Source organism: Neopsephotus bourkii, unplaced genomic scaffold (genome assembly GCF_033783945.1).
Source record: "Neopsephotus bourkii isolate Nb327-2 ecotype Australia unplaced genomic scaffold, CSIRO-AGI_Nbou_v1 NB_1234, whole genome shotgun sequence".
NCBI classification, from domain to species: domain Eukaryota; kingdom Metazoa; phylum Chordata; class Aves; order Psittaciformes; family Psittacidae; genus Neopsephotus; species Neopsephotus bourkii.
Window position 1 is genome coordinate 1,306,965 of NW_026901719.1, and position 25,998 is coordinate 1,332,962.

General features: G+C 37.6%; 2 protein-coding genes across 2 annotated transcripts in view; one reads left to right on the forward strand and one right to left on the reverse strand.

Annotated features, from left to right (window-relative positions):
- Positions 1 to 2,120: 2,120 nt before the first annotated feature.
- Positions 2,121 to 7,445, reverse strand: TRAPPC2 (trafficking protein particle complex subunit 2). Its single transcript, XM_061364459.1, has 5 exons — positions 7,353 to 7,445; positions 6,520 to 6,629; positions 4,277 to 4,425; positions 3,461 to 3,542; positions 2,121 to 2,763 (listed from the first exon to the last, which is right to left on the reverse strand). The coding sequence occupies exons 2-5, from the start codon at positions 6,610 to 6,612 to the stop codon at positions 2,665 to 2,667; spliced, it is 423 nt and encodes a 140-aa protein (XP_061220443.1). The 5' UTR covers positions 6,613 to 6,629; positions 7,353 to 7,445; the 3' UTR covers positions 2,121 to 2,664.
- A 79-nt stretch (positions 7,446 to 7,524) lies between these two features.
- Positions 7,525 to 25,998, forward strand: part of OFD1 (OFD1 centriole and centriolar satellite protein) — a 32,590-nt gene continuing 14,116 nt past the window's right edge. Inside the window, exons 1-15 of the mRNA XM_061364461.1 lie at positions 7,525 to 7,868; positions 10,375 to 10,575; positions 11,428 to 11,496; positions 11,580 to 11,607; positions 12,386 to 12,493; positions 13,513 to 13,649; positions 15,736 to 15,909; positions 17,312 to 17,418; positions 18,373 to 18,492; positions 19,818 to 19,891; positions 20,586 to 20,677; positions 20,813 to 21,002; positions 21,661 to 21,791; positions 22,164 to 22,275; positions 23,710 to 24,318. Coding sequence (XP_061220445.1) covers positions 7,773 to 7,868; positions 10,375 to 10,575; positions 11,428 to 11,496; positions 11,580 to 11,607; positions 12,386 to 12,493; positions 13,513 to 13,649; positions 15,736 to 15,909; positions 17,312 to 17,418; positions 18,373 to 18,492; positions 19,818 to 19,891; positions 20,586 to 20,677; positions 20,813 to 21,002; positions 21,661 to 21,791; positions 22,164 to 22,275; positions 23,710 to 24,318 — 2,248 coding nt within the window. The 5' untranslated portion in view covers positions 7,525 to 7,772. The remainder of the gene's footprint in view (positions 7,869 to 10,374; positions 10,576 to 11,427; positions 11,497 to 11,579; positions 11,608 to 12,385; positions 12,494 to 13,512; positions 13,650 to 15,735; positions 15,910 to 17,311; positions 17,419 to 18,372; positions 18,493 to 19,817; positions 19,892 to 20,585; positions 20,678 to 20,812; positions 21,003 to 21,660; positions 21,792 to 22,163; positions 22,276 to 23,709; positions 24,319 to 25,998) is intronic.

Genomic DNA, 25,998 nt, shown 5'->3' on the forward strand with positions numbered 1-25,998 from the left:
CAGAATGAGAAAGGGCAGAAGCAGCTAGCTAGGACAGCTAATGGCTCGTGTTGTAGCAAAGTATACAGATGTTTAGTGTGAGACTGCTGCTAGAACCAGGCTACTTGCTTTGACAGGTCTCTGCACCTCCAACAGATCTTACTTTAAGTCAGAGGACAGGTTACCTAAATGGTAACATAATCTTGCAAAAAGGTGAGAATGAGTTGCATCTCCGTTACTTAAGGCTGGTTCATGGTCTTAGGTTATGCTAATGTCCTCATTTCCTTATGTGTGATATTTGTACTACCTAGGGTAATTCCACTCCCTTTAACTTAGAAACTTTTTTTTGTGGCCTTTATTACATAATACAGGTTATCTGCTGCTTTCTCATACTGCAACAGATTTCATTTAATTTTTATTTGTAAGCCTCTGAGGTGGGGCAGGAACATAATACTTGTGCAAGGGAGGTCTGTCTCTGCCTTGTTCACAGAGGAACTGTTCATTGTCAGATGCACTAGAACTTCATCTTTCAGACCTAAAGCAGATTTGTGACTAGCTGATCACAACTTTCACCTGTCACTTTTCACTTATTGTGAGAAGTCACAAATCAAAGCATAAACAAGTGTTCCCTCATACCACAGGGAAATCACAGCTACCTAGCCAAGGTTCCTCAGAGTTCTGAGACAATGTTCTTCAACACAAATTTTACAGTGATTGATGTAATGAGTTCAGACAATTCTCCCTTTCCTTGCCAGTAACAGTCTGTCTTTACAAAGCCTAGAAGGACCTGTGAGACTGCATTTCCCATTTACAACTCCTATATACAGAAGAAAAGAGGGAAAACATACAGGGGGCATAAAACCAGGCACCATTTGTTTAACTGTCTTCAGAGATCAGGCAAGAGAGAAAATGATGTTGTATTACATAACTTGCTACTGTATGATGGAAGAATACAATTATCAAAAATCCCTAGTTTCCAAAACTGGTGGAAACTTCTAGCACTAATCCTTCATCTCTGCCAAAACTCTTCTTACTGCCACATACGATTATTTAACAGAAACATTTCCTCAGTGAGTCTTAAGTGTTGGTATTTTTCCAACCATCCTGCTACTGGGGAGGAGGCAGAAAACAGCTTAATGGCTCCAGCTTAATGATTCCTTATTGCACGAATGAGAATACCTCAATTGTGTTTCTATTGCTTTCATGTGTATAGCAAAAAATCCCAAGCCAGTTGATTTATACAAGATTACATGACATTATCAAAATGTCAATATATTTTCGTACAATGCACTTTTTATGAAATAATACTGCAAAGACAAGTATTCCCATCTTCACTTGTCACCCCACCAATAAGGTAGTCTTACCATGATCATTTAGTTTTCTGTTAGATCATTTCAAGTATACCCAACAGGCATCCATTCTGCAACATTATATGTTTTATTTAAGGTATATTGCACCTTTGTATTGTGTTCTTGTATTTTACAGCGAGAGTGTAGCAGTAAGTGTAAATTACAAAGAAATAATGAATGGCTGTACGTTTAAAGCATGTACAAGTGGTCCCTTTACACAGACTATGCAAAATGTAATTCTTAGAACAGCATACCACTTCTTTTGAGAATTACTTCTCAGACATTTCAAAGAGAAGTCCAAGAAGATAGCTTGCACAGCTTCACTGCAAAAGAAAACAGGCTACTTAAAAGACTGTGAAACCAACCAAAATATTAGGTACATATATGCCAAACGGCCCATTTAAAAATTACTGTTTGGAATGATGCAAGTTTTGCAGAAGAGTCCTTAACCACATTTTACAATGGAATAGCAGCCAGACAGGCCAAATAATGCCTTTCTGAAACAACAAATGAGACTCATAGTTCAAAGATCCTACTCTTAATATATTTTCTTTTCAGCACTTGCAGAGAAAATGGAAAGATGTGTGTTTAGACGTTTAAGTTCAGTTTTTTCCCATATGTGAATTAGGATTAAAGTCAGGCCAGACAACTGGTGTTTTGGGCTACTTCAGTTGATGCAATGCTGCAGCTAAACATGCATCACTCGCGAACATTTAGTAAGTTTGAAGCTTTCAGCTTTAAGCTCTAAAACATTAGAGGTTTTTTCCCAAACTGAAATACTGAAGACAGAGCTTTGCTGATACACCCTCTTTTTATTAAACACTTTATAATACATACATTACACATTACAATATAAACATGGACCTAAATTAATACCACAAAGTAAGGTTAGTCTGATTAGTCTGCAGAGTATGTTCTCTAGCAAACGTCTGTAAGTAGAAAAGTGTATAACAAAATTAACCCCTTAAGCCAAACAGTCAAGAATTCTCTTTTACTATTTATTTGTATTAAATTGCATGACTGGAGATGTTTTTTGTGTTTAGATCTGATTTCCTCCCACCGCATATAAGAAGCTTACATTTTGCATATGCACTGGCACCCACGTCTCAGTGTGTACCTATTCCATAGCACATAAAAGGAAACTTCTTAAGTTACATGTTTTAACCAGAGAAGCTTGCCTGTTCTGAACTCTATTGGCAACAGCAACGAAAACGCTTCTTCAGCATCCAGTTTGCCAGTCTTCAGAAGATGAATATCAAACATGCTGAGAAATAACCAGAACTACAGTTTAAATAATCGGGGAAGTATGGAAAAAGCACACAAGAAATTCATTTATTCAGCCTAACAGGTGTTTCTTCCCAAGGAACTGTACTTTCCTTTCAAAGGCACTGGATCGAATAGGAGAATTAAGTTCATAAAATGGATTCATTGCAAACTGAGGAAAAAAGAAAAAGTCATCAATAAGCACAATGCCTAGCACTAGCAAATGTTACTTCAGATGACAGCTACTATTAGTTTTCAGCCTATTTAAAGCCACTTGAGAGCAGGGAGCTTCTGAACAGTTGCTTGCTTTCCAGGCCCTTCCATACATCCCACGTACATGCACAGCCATCCCTTATAGCACCTCCTCAGAGAAAATCCATCATGACTCTGGTGGAAATTTCTATTTTGGAAATAAGTGTCAGTTGAGTGCTCAGAGGAGGCCAAGATGGCAATTCTTCCAATGGGTTCTCGCTATTGCCCCATCTAGTGGAGTACCTCCAGGCTGAGAGAACAAGTACCACTTGTTCTGAGAGCAAAGCACTTTGACCAGGCTTCTGTACAACAGGCCTTTGCTTTCCCTGTTCCCATGAATGACACAATACTGCCCCAAAATCACTGGACTAACATGAAGCATAAGTTCTGAAGGAGCACAATTTATAACAAGTCAAGTCAGAAAAATCTGTTCTCTGTAATAGAAAATACAGCCTTTATGTCACATGTTATCAGCTCTTGCTCATGTGGACCGCATGAGTTCTTCTCCACTTACACTGGCCTCCATGAGAAAATATGCTAATACAGGAATGCCTGAGCATCTACAGCAGAACACACCTAAAAGTACTGCCGTGAGACCATAGGAAGTGGGTTCTTACCTTTATATATAAGTCATATACATCATTAAAGAAGTTCTTAATTCCATCTTCTTGCCTTACATCGTGAAGCATTATAAATCTCATATGTAAAGCAATTAAGAAAAATGTATCTTCCACAAAGAAGAGAGACATTTAACATAGCCTGAGATAAGCATTTACACCTAATTCTGCGTACATTTAAAACATTTAGCTGTACATGAAATAACAGTGACTATAAGAGGAAGCATTTTAAAGAAGTAACTGAAGCAGTGAAATCTAGAAAGCATTACCTTTCTGTTTAAAAACTTCCGTATTTGAAAATAATCACCTCTCTAGTCAAGATTATTCTTTTTAAAGCTACACAATTCTGAATGGGGATGACACACTCAGCAGCATTGCCATATACCCCTGAAGTTAAAATGACATTCAGTGTTACTTGCCACATATGACAAATGTTTCACAACAAACACTAGGATGACATGTATATGAGATCGAGCCTTGATGCTGCATTGTCAAGATGGGTGTGAGGGACACCAAGCACGTTTATTCCTCTTTCTCCTGTCTAGAACTATTCATACCACTTTCCTCTGTTCCAGGTAAGCTCCATGTTTCATTAGGCTATTTCAGCTCTTCCAACAGGAAAAATCCACCTTTCCAACAGGTCCCAGTTTTAAACACCTTCTGTGCCTCTTAATTTATCTTGAAGCTGGTGACTCTCTCTAACTATAACAGTGCTGAGCAGCCAGCAAAATCTGTTCCAAACTCATTTTATCTAACTTGTCCCTTTCTGGCGAAAGGATTTACCTATATAAATATATCGAAAGAGAAGAGGGAAGGATATGTCCAGCTGTGACAAAAGCCGAAACAAACCATTCGTTAAACTTGTCCACAGTCTTCAGATACATGTTGTTAGAAAGCCACATGTTCTCATCTACTAGGTCAAGAGCAGCATGGGCAATGAACTGGTTGAGATGGCGATGATCATCCTAATGTATTTCCAGAAGACATAGAATTAGTAATTCAGTGAAAGGAGTGAAATATAAACAATAGTTTGCTCAAGTTGCTAAACAACTAGTCATATATACACCATTCTTTTCTGTTACATATATGCCAACCTGTAAGTGAAACTAGTACCTATTGTCATGATACTTAGTTTCAAGAGAAATAAAAGTCATAAAAGGTCATCACAAAACTAGCCATGAGAATAGTAAACCCAATAAAGCCTGTATTTATGCCTCAGGAATGAATTCAGGCATGAATTCTTTTGTTTACCAATGAGTAATCTCTGACTGCAAAGTTACTCCACAACAGAAGCCCTCATAAAAGTCTGCTTTTATAAGACCTCTGCTTTCCAGTCACCTGGTTTTGTGAAATTTACAGCAATTTAGTATTTTTTCACCATAAGGTCTCTGTAAAATTTGGCAGAAGTTGAGCAATACAGTGTTAAAATGTGTAAATGTTAAAATGTGTAAATGTTTAAAATGTAAAACACTGTGTGTTAAAACACAGTAAAATACTACAATGTGTAAAAGTTGGGGGACAGATGGGGAAAGCAGAGAAATACAGAGGACATATACACTGATAAAATTATCACCTAAAGATTCTGGGTTTTAAGGTTATTTGCCTAGAAACATAGGATTGCTTTATTCTTTTGGGATTTTTATTTTTCCTAAGAGCTAGCGCAGAAAGGCTTCCTGCAACTTGTATTAAATGTATGCTTGCAGATATAAATTGCACCTCTTCCTATAACAAACATGAATGGCCTTCATAAAACTGATCACAGTGTTTGGCCCCAACACTGCAAGATTGTGTAGGCAAAGAGCCATTTACTTTGCACATGAACTACACCACCAGAGGACACCTGAAGAAGAAATGTGGGACTAAACCATACTATAAGCTTGTATTAGACTGGAAACATTAAGTGGACTTGCACTGTTTCTCTCAGTGCACTATGTTTTCCCCTAAAACCAAGTTTGGCTCAGGCCATTAATAGCTTTGTAAGTTCCACTAAACCATACTGAGGAAGAGACGAAGTAGTGAAGTTTAAGGGGCAAAAGCTCATGCTGATTTACCATGTATGCTATGCAAACCACTTACTTTATCTGAAGTCCATTACTAAGTGCATCTAAACTGAATTCATTCTTTAATGGCATGTCTCGGAAACAGAAGCGACAACTGCCAAAACATGAATGTCTAATAGTTCTCTTTCATTATACATCAAGTTTAGATTTTCTCTTAGGAGAAAAATCAGTATTTCAACCTCAGTCAGACAAGCCAAGCTATTTCCAATAGCAGAATGCAGAAAATGAATTTTTCCACTGACACATCCCCACACTCATTGAGTATGGTCCAACTAGCCTTATCTTAATGGGACACTAGATAGAAATACAGATGACACCATGCTGTTCAAATCAGTAACAGCACAGACTTCAATTTTTTGACCAACTCACAAATCCATGGCCTTTTATTCTGCAATTTATTTTTTCCTCAATGTAATATCAGATTTGTTCTTTTCCCACTGGAAATGCTACTTACTCAGTAAGTCTGACATTTCTCACATTTAAAAACTTGTATTTATCAATACAGGCTTTAAACCTTTCTTATTTAAAAGCAAATATGACTAATGAGGATGATTAAAAAAATGAGATTGTTTATAGCATAAAAAATAAAGGACTAAATAGAGCTTTCAAACGTGTTCCTCACTTTACCTTGTAACTATTTACAGAGGCCTTAGAGAATTACACACGCATTAAATAACAAACAGCTATTACAGAAGCTCTATACCCTAAGAGCAATGATCAAGCATGACTAGCACATACATTCTTCAGCATACAGCATCAAATATTTAAGGAAACCATGTTTTATGAAGAACTAGTATGATCTGACAAAGAACTTTTAAGACACTCCAGAATGCCAGAGTTCTATTCCCTATGACAAAGTTTCTCCAATAAAAGCAGAAAACAGTAGACACTAATAACTGTTCAAACAAAATGCTGGCCATGCTTCCAACGCAGCATAAAATTATAAAAGAAAAAGCATCATAATTACAACATAGGAGTATCACAGGGGAAAAAACACACCTTAGACTCCACTTTTCCAGGAGGCAGAAATTCCATTTCAAATATGGGATTATCATGATGACCAACTATCACAAAGTAGAAACTTCCAGACATTCTCCAAAGCAATGCTCCTTACAAGAAAAAGACAGACATGCTGATGAGTCTACAAACTCAATCCATGTGACAGTGCTCTTAAAAATCAGTTAACGTGCTTTCTATTCATAATTACCATAAGCTAAAAAGAGATGAACATTTTCCTAGGTATGTCCATTTATACTCAAATGGGGGAGAAAACATCCTTATGAAGTGAAACATCTCCTGGAAGTGAACCTAAGTTACTGATCTATCCCCTGACATCCCTCCCCATGACTTGGACAGCAACGATCCAGTGAAGTAATGAGGTGCATCTGCCTCTGAAGACTCTCCTCGCCTGTCTCCCCCTCAGGGGCCCTACAAACAGGCCGTACAAAGAGGAAGGGTGGTAGATGGCAGTCCCATAGCCCGGCTCCATAGAAGCACAGAATGGCTGGGTTGACAGAGACCTTAAAGCTCATCCAGTTCCAACCCCCTCCCACGGGCAGGAACACTTCCCACTAGATCAGGTTGCTCAAGGCCCCCAGTCTGGCCTTGCAGTTCCTATCCCCGGGGACTCCGGAGCTACCCGGGGCAGTGCACCCCGCCGCCGCGTTCCAGTACCCGGAGGTCCGCTCGGGGCTGCCGTCCCCAGGGGAAGGGCCAGGTGCCGCAGGGGCTGCCCGCGGAACCAGCCGGGGAGGAAGGGAAAGAGGAAGGGAGAACGAGAGAATGGGGCGGGGGAGAAGGGTTGTCGACGCCCGCAGCGGCCCACCGCCTACCCTGCGACGCTAGGTCTCCAACGGCTCCCAACGGCCTCCCGGAAACGCTTCTTCAGCATCCGGCGCGCCCGTGACGCCTCAGCGTCCGCCGGCAGCCCTCACGCCGTCGGAGCTGGTGGGTCGTAGCGTGCTGCTTGCCCCGTTCCCAGAGCGCGGTTGCACGGGCTGCCGGCGCCACACGGGGAGCCCCCGCCGCCGCTCTTCAGGCAGGAACCGGAGGGTCGAGGCGCAGCGCACGGGAGCGGGCCGGGGCCGGCCGCTCTCCCCGTGGGTAGGGGGAGGCTGCCCGGCAAAGCCTGGACCTGCTTGAGGGAGAGGCCGGGCAGGTGGGGCACTCGGCGGCCGTGCATCGAGCTGGGAGTCAGTAACGCGCCTTTTTGTTTGCTTCCTTGTTTCTGTTTCGTGATACTGTAGGGCAGCATGGCTTCGGTTGAAAAGGAGACGCTGTCCCAGGATGAGCTCCGGAAAAGGCTCTATCAGACTTTTAAGAACAGAGGTGTACTGGACACACTTAAGGTGTGCTTTATTCTCAGCAGGTGCTGCCTGTGATTACTGCTTAACGTTGAAAACAGTAAAAGTTTTGCTAAATAAATGTGTTTCACCCTCTTCCCAAATGTATTCTTTTTGTCAGAGCCGAATTTGTGTTCAGCTTTTTTTTGTGGGGGTTAGTCTGAGTCTTTTTCAGGGGGGTTAAAGGTCTGTAGCAGGTCTTTGAATTTTCATGCTTGACAAGAAAAGTCAAGCAAGGAAGAGAGGAGTAAATGAAAATACAGCATTGGAAAAGATCGCATAGGGCACAGAGTCCATTATCTACAGTAAGTAAGCATGCTATAGGAATGATCATCCTAAAATACTACAGTTCTGTTTTAAAACTGTTTGAGTCATAGAGTCATTTGAGCTGATTTTCTCCTGCCTGCTTATTCAGGAGAATATCTTAGACAATGGTTGTGCTCAAGAGTGAAGCTTTGTTCTGGTTGTAGCCTGGGTTTATTTATGGTTGCTCTGGCCTTTATACTGTGCTGAAAGTATCTTTCAGTTTACGTAGCTCTTACTCTTCTTGATGATTTTTAGGCAGCAGTCACACCTTTTCTTCAGGATTCTGTTCTACAGTGCTAAGTAAGTTGAGGGGAAGTAGTCTCATTGATGGTTACCCCAGCAGTCCTCTGCATCACTTTGAAGTCTTACACCCTTGTTTTAAAGGAATTAGATTGTGATTGTTATGAGCTTTACAGGCAGAGTTTAAAATTATGTTAATTTCTCTTATTTTTGTGAGGGAGTCTGTGGACAGCTGCATATGTCTCTTCTTGAAGCATGTTGCATTTAGAGTGTTTGTCATTATTTGATTGTTACAACCACATCTCGCTTTTTTGAAACAAGAAATCCCTTGTGTTACAGCAGAAATTGGTATCAGACTTTAAATGCTGAAATGTATTTCATGCAAATTCAGTTTTTTGCTAGTCTTTAAAAATCATCTGACTGCCTTTTTTTTTTCTTTTTGAAGTCTTGATCTTTCTGTACTTTTGTATGCACCTTTATGTCACCAGCAAAATTTTTAGCTCCTACTTTTTATGTGAAATTCATTAATGTTAAAAAAAAAAGAAATCTATACTTTAAGAATGCCGTTGATAATCTTATGGCCAACAGTTCTCTTTTTCAGGGGAACTTGTTTTTCCCTCAGTGATTTCCAGACAAAGCTTGTGTCTGGTTTGACTTAACTAATAGTCTGTCAGGTGGCAAGCTATGTAAGTCTGGTTTTGTGCTTCATTTTCCTTGTATAGAAGAGTATACAGTTTTTTTCTGAGCTGAATTAATACAGTTATGGATTCTTACTGATTTCTTATGGATTCTTATGGATTACATCTTCTAATGAGAAAGTTCTCAAATTTCTTGTGGTCTTATCTGTCTGTCTCTGCTTGTAAGAGGCAGAGTGGATCTGGAGCTGAATGGCCAACATGTAAACAACTGATTTCTGCCTTCCTTTCCCATAGTAGGGATGGTGATTTAGCCTTATGTTTTCCACCTGTGCTTTGTCACGAGATGTGTAAGATGTTACTGGTCTCAGTTGTTTTTGAGACAGTATCATCTCTGTCCAAGTTGACTGAAACTGGACAAGTTCAGAAATGAATAAGGAAAACATTTTTTCAGTTGTCTTAATTTCTGTTGTCAGCCTAATTTCTGTAGGAAGCTATGCAAAAATATCAGGCTGGTCTGATGCTTTAGATTTTTTAACTTTTGGTAAGTACTTTGTCCTGTTTTTGTAAGATGCTACTTCTTTGATCATTGTCACTGTTGCTTACCTGCTGTTGAAAGCTTAAAACGCTGTTTCTGTTGTAGTCTTCTAGTACACTATAAACAGTTTCTGTCATTATATAATAAAAATCGTACATCTTATTTTTATAGGAGGGAGACTTTCTGATTCCTTATTACTCTTTCTGTTCTATAGTAATTTTATAGAATGCAAATAATAGAAAATGCTATTTAATTATTATTAGTGTCTGTAGGGTTTTTAAACTAGTACTCTTGCTTCCCTGTAAAATTTATGTTAAAGACATTGAATTTCCTGTTTATTTTCCCATCTGCTTTTGTGATGGTATTGGCAGCTTCTCAGTATGAGACTCAGAATAAGACTAGTGAATTTTCCAAGTACACCTGAAATTGAGCCCACATCAGGCAGGTTTTATTTAAGCCAGTGAGAAGGAGAAGAGGAAGGCAGTGATCTAAAACGAAGCTGGGGGTACTAGAGTGGAGGTTATGTGAGTTCTTGACAGAACAAGACTTCTTTTCAGTTCTACATTTGATACATTGTGAGGGAAAGTCAAACTTCACTGTAGCCACTGTTGCAGTATTGAAGAAAGGCAAAGTGTCCCAAGCACTATTCTGTTTTGTCAATGCTGGTCTGCCCATTTCTGTTACATAGGTTGTAATATAACTTGTACAAGTAATATGAGACTCACTGTGAATTTTGAAAAGTAAAAACTCATTAAATAGCATGTAAACTGAGATTATGTCTTTCCTGTATCAGACACAGCTCCGAAAACAGTTAATCCATGAACTAATGCACCCAATTTTAAGTGGAGAACTTCAGCCGCAGGCTGTTCCAAGTGAAGGAAGTTCAGTTTTGATCACAGCTTCTAACAGTCTGGTAGCAGATCATCTACAAAGATGTGGCTATGAGTATTCACTTTCTGTTTTCTTTCCAGAAAGTGGTTTAGAAAAGAAGAAGGTAAGTTCAGTAATTTACCTCTTCTAAGACTTGTGTGAGCTTTGCTTTCTGGGGGTTGTCCTATTCCAACAAAATTTAAAAAAAAATAAATACCTTTTTATGATAATGAAATACAAACAAGTACAGCTTCTGATTATTTCCATAAAGGATTTCTTTATTCAGGGTCATTTTCATAAATGCTGGCAATAAGCTAATGATGCTGGTTTTTAGAGAGACAGCACAAGCCTCTTAAAATTACACTTGCTTCACCCATAGCTGCAGTCTGACATGACTGTGAGACTGTGTGACAGAGCGGTTGGGGAACTGATCCCTACTAAGGCTAACCTCTTGTTTGGCCATTCAGTTCCCTGAAAATGTGGTTCATGATCAGTTTAACCTCTTTTGCCTAGAATCTGTGGCTGAGAAGTACAGTCCCTGCCCTCTCTGTTTCTTCTCTGTGGATACATGGTGGGGTGAAGCTGTTTCTAACTCAAAATTAATTTTTTGGCCCGGTGAGTGGTTAGTGAACTCATCTGACTGGTGGGATAAATCAAGAAAAGGGGCAAGAAGAGTGGCAAAAGCATGTATTCAGGGCAGGGAGGAAACTAAACTATCTCTTTTCACAGCTTCAGTTGATCATGTAACTACATGCTGACTGCTGTATGTCTTGGGTAGTGGAAATAAGTAAATGAAGTACCAGAATAGCAGCCCACTGAAAATTGTTTTACAAGGTGATAAATAGATCTTTCTTGAATGGAAAACATTCTACAAATATAAAATAGTGCCTATTACATATTTGAAATTATTTTAAATTAGTTAACCTTTTCTAAATTACTCCTCCTCTCCCCCCCCAACCCCCCCCCCCCCCCAAAGCTGTGGACTATGCAAGATCTTCTCCAATTTATGAGGATCAATCCAAAGTCCAGTCTTTACAAATCACTGGTAAGTTATTTTGATTTTGAAAATAAGCTTAAATTACAGTGGTGATGTAGTAGACTGTCTAAAACATCTTTTGTTTTTTACAGACTTCAGAAACTCGCAAGGAGAATAAAGGTACAAGATGTTTATACATGATGCAGACAAAGATAATTATATCAGCTTCCTTTTTATTAAGATGCAAGCAGTAGAAATTCAGATTTCTTGAATGTATGTTAATACGGAATAATGTGGATTCAGTCAGATTTTGAAACTTGCAGTACACCCGGATGATGAGTGTTATATTTCAGGATTATCCAACTGCTATTTGTGGTGTGAATTAAATCTTAACATTCACCTACAACATAAATGGCTTGAACAGATATATGAAAAACATCTGTAATCAGGTATGAAATATAATGCTCTCGAAGCTCTTCACACTAACTTTGGCAAACTCAGACTTTGGATTGTGTTTGTAACTGCTTGTATTACTTCAAAAGCTAGTTAAAGATTTAATGGACTTTCTAGTTTTTTATATAAGAAATAATTCTTATGTTTGTATGAGGAAATCTAGCTATATCGTATAGCCTAAGGTATCTGGAGCTTCAGAAACCCTGTTACATAGTGACCTCAGTAGTAGTAAAGTAGTAAAAATCTGCTCTCTCAAATGACCTCGGAAATCAGAGACAGAGACATGAGTGAAGGGAAAAGGACAACTTTTACAGGGTGAGGTGGACTGGATTATGCTTATAACAAAATCTTAAGATCTTACTAGTATTGCTTTTTACTTAAATACTTGGTTCTTTCCATAAATTAAATAGGTTTTCTTGTACATTTATGATGGTTTCATTAATTACAGTCTCAAATTCAATTTTGGTATGAAAGCAGACATAACTAATATATTGGATCTTGACAGGTTTTCTTATGCAGATTTTGATTGGGCTTACAGAGCATCATCTAAGCAAGGAAACTCATGACACAGAAACTCAGACAAACTCAGTGCCTCCTTACAGAGAATCTCTTGGTAAGTTTTGATAAGACTCTATACACACATCTCCCCAGATATTTCATATTGATAAATGGTATTAATCTATAAATTCTATTAATTATATTCATACATCGCTTACTCAAATGCATCCTGAAGTATCACAGTATGTTAGAGTTAAGTAGTTATCAGTAAAAGTCATACCTGTCACTAATATGTGGATTTTTTTTTTTTTTTTTAACCTTTCTTATAATGAGGCCAAAGTCCTGTAACAATTATTTTTTTGATCACTCAAATGTTTTCTTAGGCATTTACCTAACACCTGTAACATCTTAGATAGATTATAAGTGTTATGTGCTGCATTATGTTCTGAAAAACATAATTGCAGATGAGTGTCTTGCTTCTCTTCCTACAGTATCACAGTATGTTAGAGATTGGAAGGGACCTCAAAAGATCATCTAGTCCAATCCCCCTGCCGGAGCAGGAACACCTAGATAATGTTACACAGGAACGTGTCCAGGCGGGTTTTGAATGTCTCCAGAGAAGGAGACTCCACAACCTCCCTGGGCAGCCTGTTCCAGTGTTCTGTCACCCTCACTGAGAAGAAGTTTCTTCTCAAGTTTAAGTGGAACCTCTTGTGTTCCAGTTTGTACCCATACAGTAGCGTTTCAGTGACAGGCATATATTGGAAGTTCTTGTATATTACATGCTATTAGGATATATATGCATGCTATTAGTAATAAAATACACCTTAGTGTTGCATGCAGAAGAAAATTCTTGTCCATCCATGATAAAGAGAATGAATGACTATGTAATAATACCACAAACAGTGCCTTACACAGCTAAGTGCCTCCTCCAATATATGTGTTGTGTGGCACAAAGCTGATAAATGGTATTTCTGTGCTGCCTCTGCTTCAGTACCAAACAGGTTTGTCTTTCTATGACAATGCTATTTAGGTAAACTAAGGAACTTCCTATTGAGAGAGAGGTTCCTACAGTCTTTGGCAAGAGAACTATAGTTGTCTTAAGTTATGATGGGTATGTTGCTCTTTTTATAGCTGAGAAGCTTCAGCTGATAGATGAAGAGTTTGCAGACTCTTATCCTTGGCATCAGAAATACGAATCTTTAGAAGCTAAACTTCATGAATACAGAAAAGAAATAGAGAAGCAGTTTCAAGCGGAAATGTGTCAAAAGGTATAACTCTGGTCATTGAATTTGAGAGACGTTTGTTAATTTTTACTTTGCACATTACAAAGTTTTAATGCTTAATGTAAATTGAAAGAAGAAATCTAATAGTGAGTTACAACAAACACAAAAGGCTAAGTTAATCCAATATCAACTGTTACTTTGATGACATTGCATATGTATATTTTCCATTCCTTTTTTTTTGAATGTGCACAGAATGCTAAGCTTTTTGTTCTGATGTTAGTTTGTAATACAGCTTCTTATTTTGATTGCTGTAATTTGGTAAATTATATTTCTCTTTGATTTTGGTTTATAGAGAAAAGTTTACTCTGCTTAGTCATACTATTAATTTTCCTTCCCAGTTAAGATTTTGAAGCTTGAATTTCAGTGTAGTGCATAGCAACTGAGAGGTGTGAATTGCTGCTGTGTAGCTTGACAGATAGTTAATTTTTACTACTGATGAGAATTTACATACTATTTCAAAACATTACACAGAAACACTAAAATCATAACAGACAATATTATGAATTCTGTTTTTTTTTTTAATTTCTGAAATTGAAGACAGCTCTTTTAGAGAATTTCTCTTTATGTTGTGAATAAAAGTAATTTTTTTTGCTGCATAAGCCCTCAGTAAAACTTATATCTGAAAAATGGAGCAGAAGAATATACTGCAGTTAATTTAAATACGGATTTTTTTCCCCCTTAAATTTCTGTCAAAATAAATACTTTATTTGCTTAGAAAAAAAATTAACTGTAGTTCATTCAAATGTGGTATTTTTTCCAGTAGTTTCTGTCAAAATTAGTAGTCTATTTGGATATAGAAATGATACTCTTATAATAAGTTACAATTCCTAGATATACTTTTAAAGGCATTTATCTGCATATAAACTGTTGGATGAAATCAGCTGAGCCATATTTATTCAGGTAGACTAGTAGAAGGATGGGCAGTTAAAGTTGCCGGAAACTTCCTGTTCCCCTTGGTCTTTATTCCCCAACTGGCACTGCCTATTCAGCATGTAAAACATGTTAATTTGTTTGTCATTAAGTTTGTCTCTGTTTAAGTAAAGTAGTTGAAACAAAGGAGGTTGGACTCTTAACCAGTTATAAATAATTTCTAAAATCAGTTATCTTTACACGGATTGCTTAGCAGTGTGATGTGAATTACTGTAACACATTTCTAAACCAGTTTGTGTCTGTACAAGTGATACTGTACTGTCTCGCCATTTCTTTTTTTCACAAATGTTATGCTTACGGATTAAGACATTCCTACTGTGCTTTTTCCTTTCTTTAACCTTGTTTTCTTCAGTCTCATAATTTTTCTGTTATTCTCTTTTTATTCTTTTGGGGTTTTTTTCTCATCTTTTATCTCATATGTTTGCTTTCCATTTTCTTCCAGTTTTTTATTATAATTCTTAATAAACACTTTTTTTCTTGTACATACCGCTCTTCACACATTGTGCAGATGGACACATGTTCCCTACAATTCTTCTGTGTAGTTGCCAGATGCATGTTTTCCTTTTTGTGTGCATTTACTTTTCTTTTTTTTCTGTTGTGCTAAGAAATCTGTGAATCAGGTCTTCTGTTTCTGTAACCCTCTTTGTGTGGAGTTCTGCATATATTTTTTACATCTGCAGAAATTCTTTCGTGTCCAGATGATTTTTTGTTGTTCCTGAGCGATTTGTGATGGGTTTGCTTCTGCCATTTCTTGCATAATCAGTCAGAAGTGGTTCTTTGGGAAAGGGGCAAGAATAGAGACAGTGTCAGAGGACGAATTAAAGTGTGGCCATGCCTTAATTGCAAGCAGAGTACCAGTCCTGCAGTGTTTTTCTTCATAGGTCTCTGTTGTGCTGTTGTCTAAAGTTATTAGTTTTGTGTAAGATCTGCTTTGGGATTCTAGATAAATGCATGAAAAGTATGTGATACATGCAAATAGCATGTGCTGCTAAGATATTTTTATCGCAGTAATTTATTTTCATTGAATTATCATTTTGTAATAAGACTTTCTAGGCGAAATTTAGAATTGTCTGAGGAGCGATTGTCTTTTGTCAATTTGAAGATGGCCCTACTTAACCCTGTCTTCCTCTTTATGTAAAAGCTAGAACATTTTAAAGAAGTTGAAATAGCAAAGATTAAGATGGATGAGAAAGCACAGACCCAGAAAGAAATCTCTGAGTTGCGTCATGAGCTAGAGAGAGCACATCAAGCAAAGGCTGAAGCCTTGATTTCTCGTGAAAAGAACGCTATTGAGAGGCTTCAAAAGCAGCAAGAGGTAAAGTTCCAAATGTTTTTTTCTTATCTAGTACAAAATGATTCAGGGAGTTGCTTAACCTGTCCTTTTATCTTTGGGAGATTTACCTTCAGATCTTAATTGGCTTATTAGTGAAAGCTTTGAATTTACTTATACTCTCATAATTAGGGGAATGCATTTAGCAACTGCAAGAATGAGTGTAGGCTGGAAAGGGAACAGTTCTGCAAGTTAGTATTGAAGGATTTAAATGTAATAAATACTTTTAAATCTGTTTTAATAAGTTGAATGTTGCCTTTAGTTGTACTATAAATTCTTTTAGCTCAGAACACTAAACTAAATGGAATATGTAGAATGTATGGTATGCATATGCCATTTCTTTGTGTCATTATATGTTGTATATTATTAATAGCCAGTGCCTTTACTATAAACTGTCATCTCAGTTTGGTTTTTTGAACACTTTTTGTTTATGAGTTCCTCTTTTGGGCTGTTAACTCTTCGTGTTTTGCCAGAGCAGTAACTGTTACTGCAGCACACAATAATTTGTATATAGTTCTAAATGTCTTCTCCCAGTTTCTATTACTTTTCAGTTTTTGGAAGAATAGTTTGATTGCTGTTCTGTTTCCTGTTTTCCTAGCCATTTCCCTGCTCTCAGCAGTAGACCTCTCTATTCGAATTATAGCCATCCATAACTGCTAGCCACCTTTTTGCTATGTTGTGGTGGTGTGGGTTTTTTTGTTTTGTTTTTGCTTTGGGTTTCCCCCCTGGCAAGGGAGCATGGTATTACTTACAAAGCAACCATGCAGGTCTCTCTATATATTATTATCTATGTGGATGGAATCTACCATTGTGCTCCTTCCAAACTGGAAATTAAACGGCTTATCCCTATCATATGAGTTGCTTTCCTGGCCACCTGTTTTATGCTGTCAATCTTCTGTGAGCATGAAATTAATTCAGTAATTAAAACAAAAAAAAAAAGGATTACTAGATCAACATATTTGTCCAGTATCGCGTATGAGTATCTGGTTGGTATTGTTGGTGCAACTCACTTCATTTACATGGAGACTCTTAACAGAGACCAGGAGCTCTACTGAGTTGAAGTATATTTAAACTAAAGGTAGAAAGTCATTTAACCCTTTACAAAGATAACTTTAAGCCCAGGCAATATGTGTTGACAAACTGCTCTATTTTTGCACGAGGTCCAGCAGCTAAATCTTTCCGCATTGTCAAATGCCCATGGCTGCAAACTTGACATGACCACTCATATGGCAAAATCATAATTTTGTTCTTCTTACGCACTTATTATTTCTTTGGAAAGAAATAATGACTTCTGTGGTAAGAAAATCTTTGAAAATTTGAATGCGTTAAACAGTAAATATCTGTATAAAGTATGAAGTAAAAATAGAAATAATATTTTCTGATTTAGATAGAAGCAAAGGAAGTATATGCTCAGAGACAAAGTCTACTGAAAGATATTGAAGTCATAAGGACCAGAGAGGCAGAGCTGAAGCAAAGAATTGAGGCATTTGAAATGTAAGTTGCTGAAAGGCATATATAATGCTAAATGATGTTACTGTCCTTTTTCTGGAAAGCATGCTTCAAGATATTGCTACTTCTGTGACATTGAAATAGATTATATATCCCAGAAGTTATGTTTTGTATTTTGAGCAGTATTGTCTACTGTCTCTGTTAGCAGGGATACCCCATAAAAAAAGATGATTTGGGTTTTTTTTCTGTGCCATCTCATCCAACCAGACCAGTGCAGCATCACATTGGAGGCAATGAACCAGATGTTCATTTCAAAGTGCTAGAATAAAAAAAAAAAATAAAAATCAAACAACAAAACCAATGCAGTATGTAACCGTAACATTCATGTAACATATATATGATATATTAGTCCTCATCTCCATTTTGCTTCTTTCTAAAGCAGCAAAATATCCTTACTGTTTTTTTGTATGTTTGATTGGTTGGTTGGTTGTTTTTTTTTAACTTGTCCTTAGTAAGATCATTTTGCTTTGGTTAAATAAAAAAAACCCAACCATTTGTAGACAGGTTTTCAATACTACATGATGTCATTACTTTGTCATCTGGCTTTTATAGCAAAATGAGTATCCCACTAACAAAAACTTGGTTTTTTTTAACAGCCCAGCAGAGGGTGCTGGTAGAATAGCATGCTTAGCGCTATCTCCTCTGAAGCATTTCTGGTGTGGGAAACTGAGCTAGGGTTAACCCGGGTTAGCTCCATAATTAATTGGTACTGGATTTTAAATAGGGCAATTTAATTTCTGTCACATCTCCTTGTTCTTAATGAATTACAGTGACAGATTCTGATGATGATAATTTTAAATTGCTACAATGGTCCAAGCAAGCGCATTACCCTTTGATGTCTCTAAGTGTTATTAAAAAAACAAACCAAATCAAAACAAAAACCAAAACTGGTTTTGGCTCTATAACTGATCATTGTCTGCATATTTATGGATATTTCAGCTCTCAGAAACTTCAGGAAGAGAAAAATAAAGCTATTGATGATGCACTTCGACGTCGGGAGGTTGCTGTGAAGAACATAGAGGACACATATGACCAAAAGCTTAAGGCAGACCTCTTAAAGTAATTTTTTCTTTTGTTTCTAATAGGACACGTACTACTTCTTGTGAAAACAGAATAATAAATTCTGTAGGATTTCTTTGACACGTATAACAAAGCAAGGACTTTGAAAAAGGCAGTCGTTTTTGTTTTAATCAGCTTAAATTTTTTCTTAGCTCTTTGCTAGTAAAACAAAATGTTCTATCAGGTTCAGAAAAAGCTTGTTATAGGAAATAATTCTCTTTATTATAGACTATATTATGTTGCAGTTTAAATTCTTTCTTGCTATCTGGGAAAGAGATGTGACATTAGTTGCATGTTTAGACAGAAGGATTTGAAGCAGTATTAGTGACTTCTTTTAACCATACTTAAAACAACTGACCATTTTACAAATGCAGAGAAGACATGGGAGGAAATTAGCATTAAAGAGATATTATAGGTTTCTTGGAAAAAGGGTGAATGAAAGGCACACTAGCTCACTGTACAGACAGATTGGCTCTTAACCCATCCCCATTTTTGGAGAGGGATTCTCTGATATAGATCACCCTGTTTAATTGATTACCATCTGCTTGAACATGGTTTCAAACAATTTGCTTAGAAATGCTCTTTGAAAACTTAAGACATCATCTGTGACTGCTTTTGAGGTGTTGCAATGAGTATACCCTTCAGGTATTGGTGAAGTCTGTGCTAGAAATACCATGCCCAGGATTGTGCTCGCCAATTCAAGAAAGTCATGAGGAAAGTGGGGGCGGTCTACTGAAAGTCTGGCATAATAGTACTGGGACTGTCAGATGTGACTTCTGAATTCATATGGCAGGGACTGTAAATTGTGTCTTGGGAGATTCAGCTTGGACATGGGGGAAAAAAAATCCCTGTGAGAACAGTGCAGCATTGGCACAGGTCATCCAGGGAGGTGATGGAATATATATTCTTTGAGATTTTTAAGACTATGGTAGGAAGAGCCACAGGTGACCTGCTCTAGAGTTGGTGGGAGTCTTGCTTTTTGGCATGTGGTTGAATGAGGTGATTGGCAGGGCCCTTTCCAACTGTTTCAGTGGGCCTTCAATAACTGATTTTGTTGATAAATAATTGTGTGATTACAGTTTAGTCTCGGAAAACTGAGTTTACGCAAGTGCCCACATGTGTACACACATACTTTGGGTATCACAGAATCACTAGGGTTGGAAGGTACCTCCTGGAGATCATCTAGTCCAATCCCCCTGCCAAGGCGAGGCCACCTAGAGCAGGTTACACAGGAACATGTCCAGGTGTATTTTTAACGTCTTCAGAGAGGAAGACTCCACAACCCCCCTGGGCAAACTGGAATACATAATTCTTTTTACTTCTAGGTATCAGCTTGAATTAAAAGAAGAATACATAGCCAGAACCAATAAAGTTACTGAAGATGAGAAAAAAAATAAAGGTAACCATCTCTCTGGATTAGTAAAGTAGCTGTTTTATCTCTAGAGCTTTTACTAATAGGTGTCAAAACACTGTTGTTACTGAACAGTCACGATGTTAAGTAACAGTGGGATAACTGACAGAAAAGCCATCAAAATAGATTTTGAAAACATGTAGCAGGTTCCAGTGACAGGTTGGCAATTCCTTACTGTTCAGAATGCAGTGGGAACTGTGAGCTGTTGCTTCACACAGAGGCTGCAAAGCATCCCTGCTTTTCCAGTTTCCCATCTCCTTCTGAAGTCCTACTAGCTCATTCATTCTCTAATTGAAGTCTTGTACAATCTGGTACCATACCCTTGAATGGTTGCCAGCTTCTACATTTATTGTGCACAAGATGTTTAATTGGAGCTTGAGGAAGAGAGCTGGGACAGATTACATGTTTAGACTTTTAATTTAGGGGCATGTGAAAGAAATGGTATATCATGTGCATATGAATTTGATTCACTTAATTCTAAAGGAGTATATGTATGCATATGAATATATTCATACAGTGTGATTTACTTAATCTTGAAGGAGTGTGTATAACATACAGTCATTTTTATGTGTTGATTTAAATTGAATGTTGGGCTTAGCAGCTTAAACTCGTTTTGCTGACACAGTTTTTTTACTGTAATGCTCTACTAATTTTAATTCAGCATTTGTAATCCTCCCTACAGAGAAAGCTTTGCTTTTGCATGAAGAAGCCATTGCTGTTAATTCCAAAAAGGAAGAGCTCAAGCAAGCTATATCACGCACAAAAGAGCTTGAGGTAACTGTAAACATGAATTTAAAGCAGCTGTATTATAGTTAGTGCATTTGAGCTATATTAAAAAAAAAGTGAAATAAAAATAATTCTTAAGTAGTACAACAGTTCATAAGCTTCTAAACTATTCTTTATCTGCAGCTGGATTTGGAGTCAGTGACGTCCCAGGTTCTGTTGCTAAATAAACAGAATCAGTTGTTGACAGAAAAACTCAAAGAGTTGTCAGACTATCCTTTGCTGAAGGAAGAGAAATTGGAGCTCCAAGTGCAGAATAAACTCCTTAGGCAACAGTTGGATGAAACTCGTAGTGAAAACCAGCATCTTCGAGACAGTCAGTGTGACTGATTTAGTAATTTTCTTGTTTATGTTTCCCTACAAGTATTTGTTTAGAAATAGTTTTCATTACAGTCCATTCTTCGTATTAGGTTTACTAGTGGTTTGCAATAAATCCCAGCTAATCTTTGTGTAAAATGAAACAGTCCTTGATATTTAAGTTTATTTTCTTTAATATGCCTGTATAGTAGAAATCCTGAATTGTTTGCTATAATATGAAGAATATCCCTTTCACCCTTTCAAAAAAGCAGTGCAATATTTCTAACTGTAGCATTAGTATGGTTAACAGTAGTAAAAGAACATTGCATTGTTATTTTGAAGTGCTTGCCTGACTATAATTATAAAATGCCAATTATTTTTAATGTGCATTTGAGGTTATGGGAAGATAGAGATGTACACCCACTTATGTAAGGTAAGGATGTACATTTTCCTTCCAGAATAGGACAGTCTGGGTCTAGTTCTTAGATGACCACACCAATAAAAATTTCCATCCTTTGAAAAGCAAGAAAAAAGATCTCTTAAGTATTTTATCCAAACAAAGCCTTGTTATGTTCCTAAAAACATAACAGCTTGACATTTTGAAGGGGGTATCATGTAGAAAAGTACACACTTAACTATTTTACAGCTGACTGTCTAGTATGTCTCTTTCTGGGTAGAGCTGGCCCAGCCCTCAGCAGAGCATCTGGCCTGCCAAGTGGAGCTGAGGAGAGTGGAACATTCTAAGAAGCTGGCACTGGATGAATTCGAAAGTTATAGGCAGACTTTGGAAAAGCAGCTGCAAAGTGAGGTAAATCCTTCTTCCTAAATAATTTGAATTCTTTCTTCTTCCTGTCATCTTGTTCATCTTTATCTATGTACCTGTGCAGGCTGTTTATATTTTGGTGGGGTTTTTTTAATACTGTTTATTTTTATGTAAGCAACTCCAAAGAAAACAAACCAAACATCACCAAAAAATGACCCCCAAAACCCCAACCAACCCAACATAACAAAACTAAGTCTTTTCAAGTCATTAAGTTGCCAGCACTGACTTTCAGTAGGATACTCTGTGTATATGGTTTGACTGGACCTGAAAAACATTTAGGAATTAGTATTCAGACAGTTTAGATTACTCTTTTTGTTTGAATTATGCTGATTTTGTTTTTCTCCTAATCTCCTATAGGTTGAGCGTTGTGCTCAATTAAAGGCCCAGCTGTTAGACTCCGAAACTACTGTCAGGAAGTTAAATGTACAGGTTGAAGAACTGAAACTGCAGGTGAAACAGACACAGGCAGGTTTGTGTCTTACACCAGAGCAGTCCTTTATGAGAAGTTCACTTACCTAACCAGTGTAAGAATTTCCAAAAGCTTAAAGAACCTGCAGTTACGTAGAACTAATACAACACCAGTGAGTGGATTTCAGGTTTAAAATAAAAATCTATTTAAAAGTCCAATTTAAAAAGTACGCTTACTACACATGGAAAACACACATACAGGAAGAAGGAAAAACATTCCTCCTTGAATACTTGCATGTTTTTCTTACTTGTTTTTCCTCAGCATAAAGGCATTAGTGTTTGTTGATAACATAATCACTGTTTTCCAGGAGGCAAGTTGTGTTTTATTGCATTTTGATTCTTGAATGTTTGTAATAAGAATAACCAATTTGAAACTGTATGGCATACCTCGCAAGTTTAAATCAAACTTTTGAGCAGTTGTCAAGGCTAATCACTTATGCACCTTGTGTGGGCATTAGAAAGAGAGAGGCAAAAGCCTAATTTGCCTAAAGCAATTCATTCTGCTGAATAAATGCCAGTTCTAAAGATGCCTTTGTCAAATTTCTAATATCAAGTATGACAAATACAATTTTTGGGATGTATATTTAATTTTAAAATTCTTCAATGATTGCAGCATAGTTAGGTATATCCATACTTTGTTATTTGATAGACCAACATGTGCATATTCATATATGGTACAAGTATTGGTACCATTTGGAATTGGAAATTTGTTAGTGTCAAAATAGCAAGTATAAATTTTAATTAAATGTCTGAGGTACTGAAGAGACTTTTATTTTGCATCAGAGTTAAGGATGTCATTGAAGAACCGTTTATGTAAATAAAACCAAAGCTGTTAATTTACTGAGAAAAATGCAGCCCGATAGTTTGGTCTTTTGAGCTTGCTGAAGTGTAAAAGTGCAAGCCAGGAAGCAGACAGCCCCAGAATATTCCATTTAACTGACAGTTGTGGAGAAATAATGAAAAACACCCACAAACAAACAAACAAACAAACTCAAAGCAACATTATCTATTTACTGTGTTGGTTTTCTCCACTTTTTTTTGTTTTTGTTATCTAAATAGAAGGAAACTGTTAAAACTTGCAGCCTGCCCTGTATCCCTCACCCTTTAACAGCATGATTGGATTTCATGTGTCCAGAGTGATGACATTTTCATTTTTATTTTTCATTTAAGCATAATTTAGCAAATAACGTTGTGGAGTGCACACTTTGTGTAGTTTTACACAGAAGAATTTTATATTAAAAAAAATCAGTTATTATTTGCAGCTGTGCAGCTCCATTAAAAACACATTTAAATCAACTCATTAAATTATCAAAATTAAGCCAATTCCATGTAAAAGTAATTTTGATCAAATTGGAATTTGAATGCCATGTTTGACTTTTTCTGTTTTGTTATCGTCTCCCTCTCTCACTGTTTACTGTCACCCGCTTTCATTTAGCTCTGGAAAATGAAGTGTATCGGAATCCAAAGCCTTCACTTGTTGATCGCTCTGTCCTTGACTTCACTGGTGATAGAGCTGTACTTCATGATATTTATGTGGATGGTGCATTCCTGAAGAATCAGGTTATGACTGATGCCATCAAGGTAAATGCCGTTCCAAGAGCTAGCTATTGGCAGCAGCTACAGCCACACAGTGCTACTATAGATTCTGACCCGGATTGTATGGCACAAACCCGGGCTAGAATAAAAGAACTAGAAAAAGAGGCAGAGTGTTTGGAAGAAGCCTACAGGAACTACCGACGCAGTGTCATGCAGGATGCAGCTGCAAGCAGAACACCGAGAAAAATGCAGTCTCCTTTACTTCTACAGCGTGCCATGGGTAGACCACCCTTGTCTGCCCAGCATGAATTTCTTGAGGATAATCCTAGGTCCCAGCAGTCCCCTCTGAGCAGTCCAAGAGATGAAAAAGACATCAGAAGAACTGGGTCGGTCGATGTCTTTAAAAATCCCTTAACGCCACCACACAGAAGAACATCTGTTTCAAGATGCCTTTCTTCTACTCCTGTTTCCAAAATGGAAAGAGATCTCGGTAACAAAGTTTCAGATGGTAAGTCACGATGAGGGCAGGCTGAGAGCTGGGGCTGTTCAGCCTGGAGAAGGGTCTTAGGGAGACCTTATTGTGGCCTTTAAGTACTTAAAGGGAGATTATGGGGAAGATGGGGGTAAACTTCGCAGGGCCTGTTGCAATAGGACAAGGGGCTTTAGGTTTAGACTAGATACAAGGAAGAAAGTTTTGACAATGAGGGCAATGAAATTCTGGAACAGATTGCCCAGAGATGTGGTAGCTGCCCCATCCCCGGAAACTTTCAAGGTCAGGTTGAATGGGGCTCTGAGCAACTGATCTGGTTGAAGATGTCCCTGCTCATTGCCAGGGGATTGGAACTAGAAGACCTCTAAAGGTTCTTTCCAATCCAAACTATGATTCTATGATTGTTAATGTGGTATGGTATTGGGCTTTTCCTTATTGCTCCTCTTGCGCTATGGGAAGAGAAAGATTTAGCAGTGGCAGTCTTTCACTTATTTGTTAATTGCTAAGAGGTGGGAGAAGCTAGAAACAAAATATGCTAGCACCTTGGAGTGTGACTTCCTCATGGAAACAGGTACTGGAGAAACAGATTGAGGGAGGCTAAACATACTGTGCTTCAGGTAGCTTTAAGAGAAGATTATGCCATGTAGTTCACTGCAGGTGTAACTTTATGGAGTGCAGAGTTTCATTCAAAAGTTGCAGTCAAGTATAACTACTTTGCAACATTATTTGTAACTTCCTAGTTTTAATAAACTTCCCTCTGTATTCCTATACTTTCATTTAACATGTGCAGCAAAAGACTGCTTCATCTGGCTTCTTTTAAATTGAGTTCTCCCATCTGAAAAGTCCAGATGTGATTTTGTTTGTTCTTTTTGCTGTGATATCTTTATCAAATATTCCTGAGCAGTTTTAAGGGGGAAGGGATTGGTGTTTGGAAAATTGTAACTTGCTATTAATTTGACAGTGTCTAATAATTACTAAGTATTTTTTTCAAAAGGGCAGTGTTCAGAAAAGCAAACAAAATAGAAGAGAATTGGAAATTAAACAACGGTATGTTGTTTCAAATCTGCTGTACATCTGCTTCTCAAGTCATGCAGTTCTTGTTGCCCTAGCCCAAAGTGGATTTAATGGGATGTGAAAAAGAGATACTAACAAAACCAAGCAAAGATACTGAACAGCTTCTGCGTGAAGGAAGGTTAAATGCAGGAAAGGCAGCTTAGTTTGGAAAAGAGTTGGCTGAGGTAGGCTGCGGAAAATCTGGAAGGCAGTGAGTGATGTAGAAAAGTTGAAAACAGGTAAGTTAACCACTCCTTCAGAGACCCTACCATCCTGTGAAATTGAAAGAGAAGGAAGTACTTTGTCATACCACGAGTAAGTTGTGGAAGTTATTGTTCCAGTGGCAACAGATGGAGATGAAGAAATAAAACTTCATGGTCAGGAGGACCTATCTTTGAAGGATGAAAGGAAGAAGCGTGTCCTCCTGTAAAAAGCCACTAAAAGTAGGAGAGGATCCTTTTCTGCTTTCCCCTGCTTACTGTCTCCAATCTGTGGGCAGTAACACAGAACAAGAAATAGTTTCTGAGGAGAAAATTCAGATTGCCATCTTATTACTTGATCAGTACTTTTCACCTTAATTGTTACTTGATCAAGCTTCATACTTTCTGATGAGAAAGAGCAAGGTTGGTGTGTCTTGCAGATAGC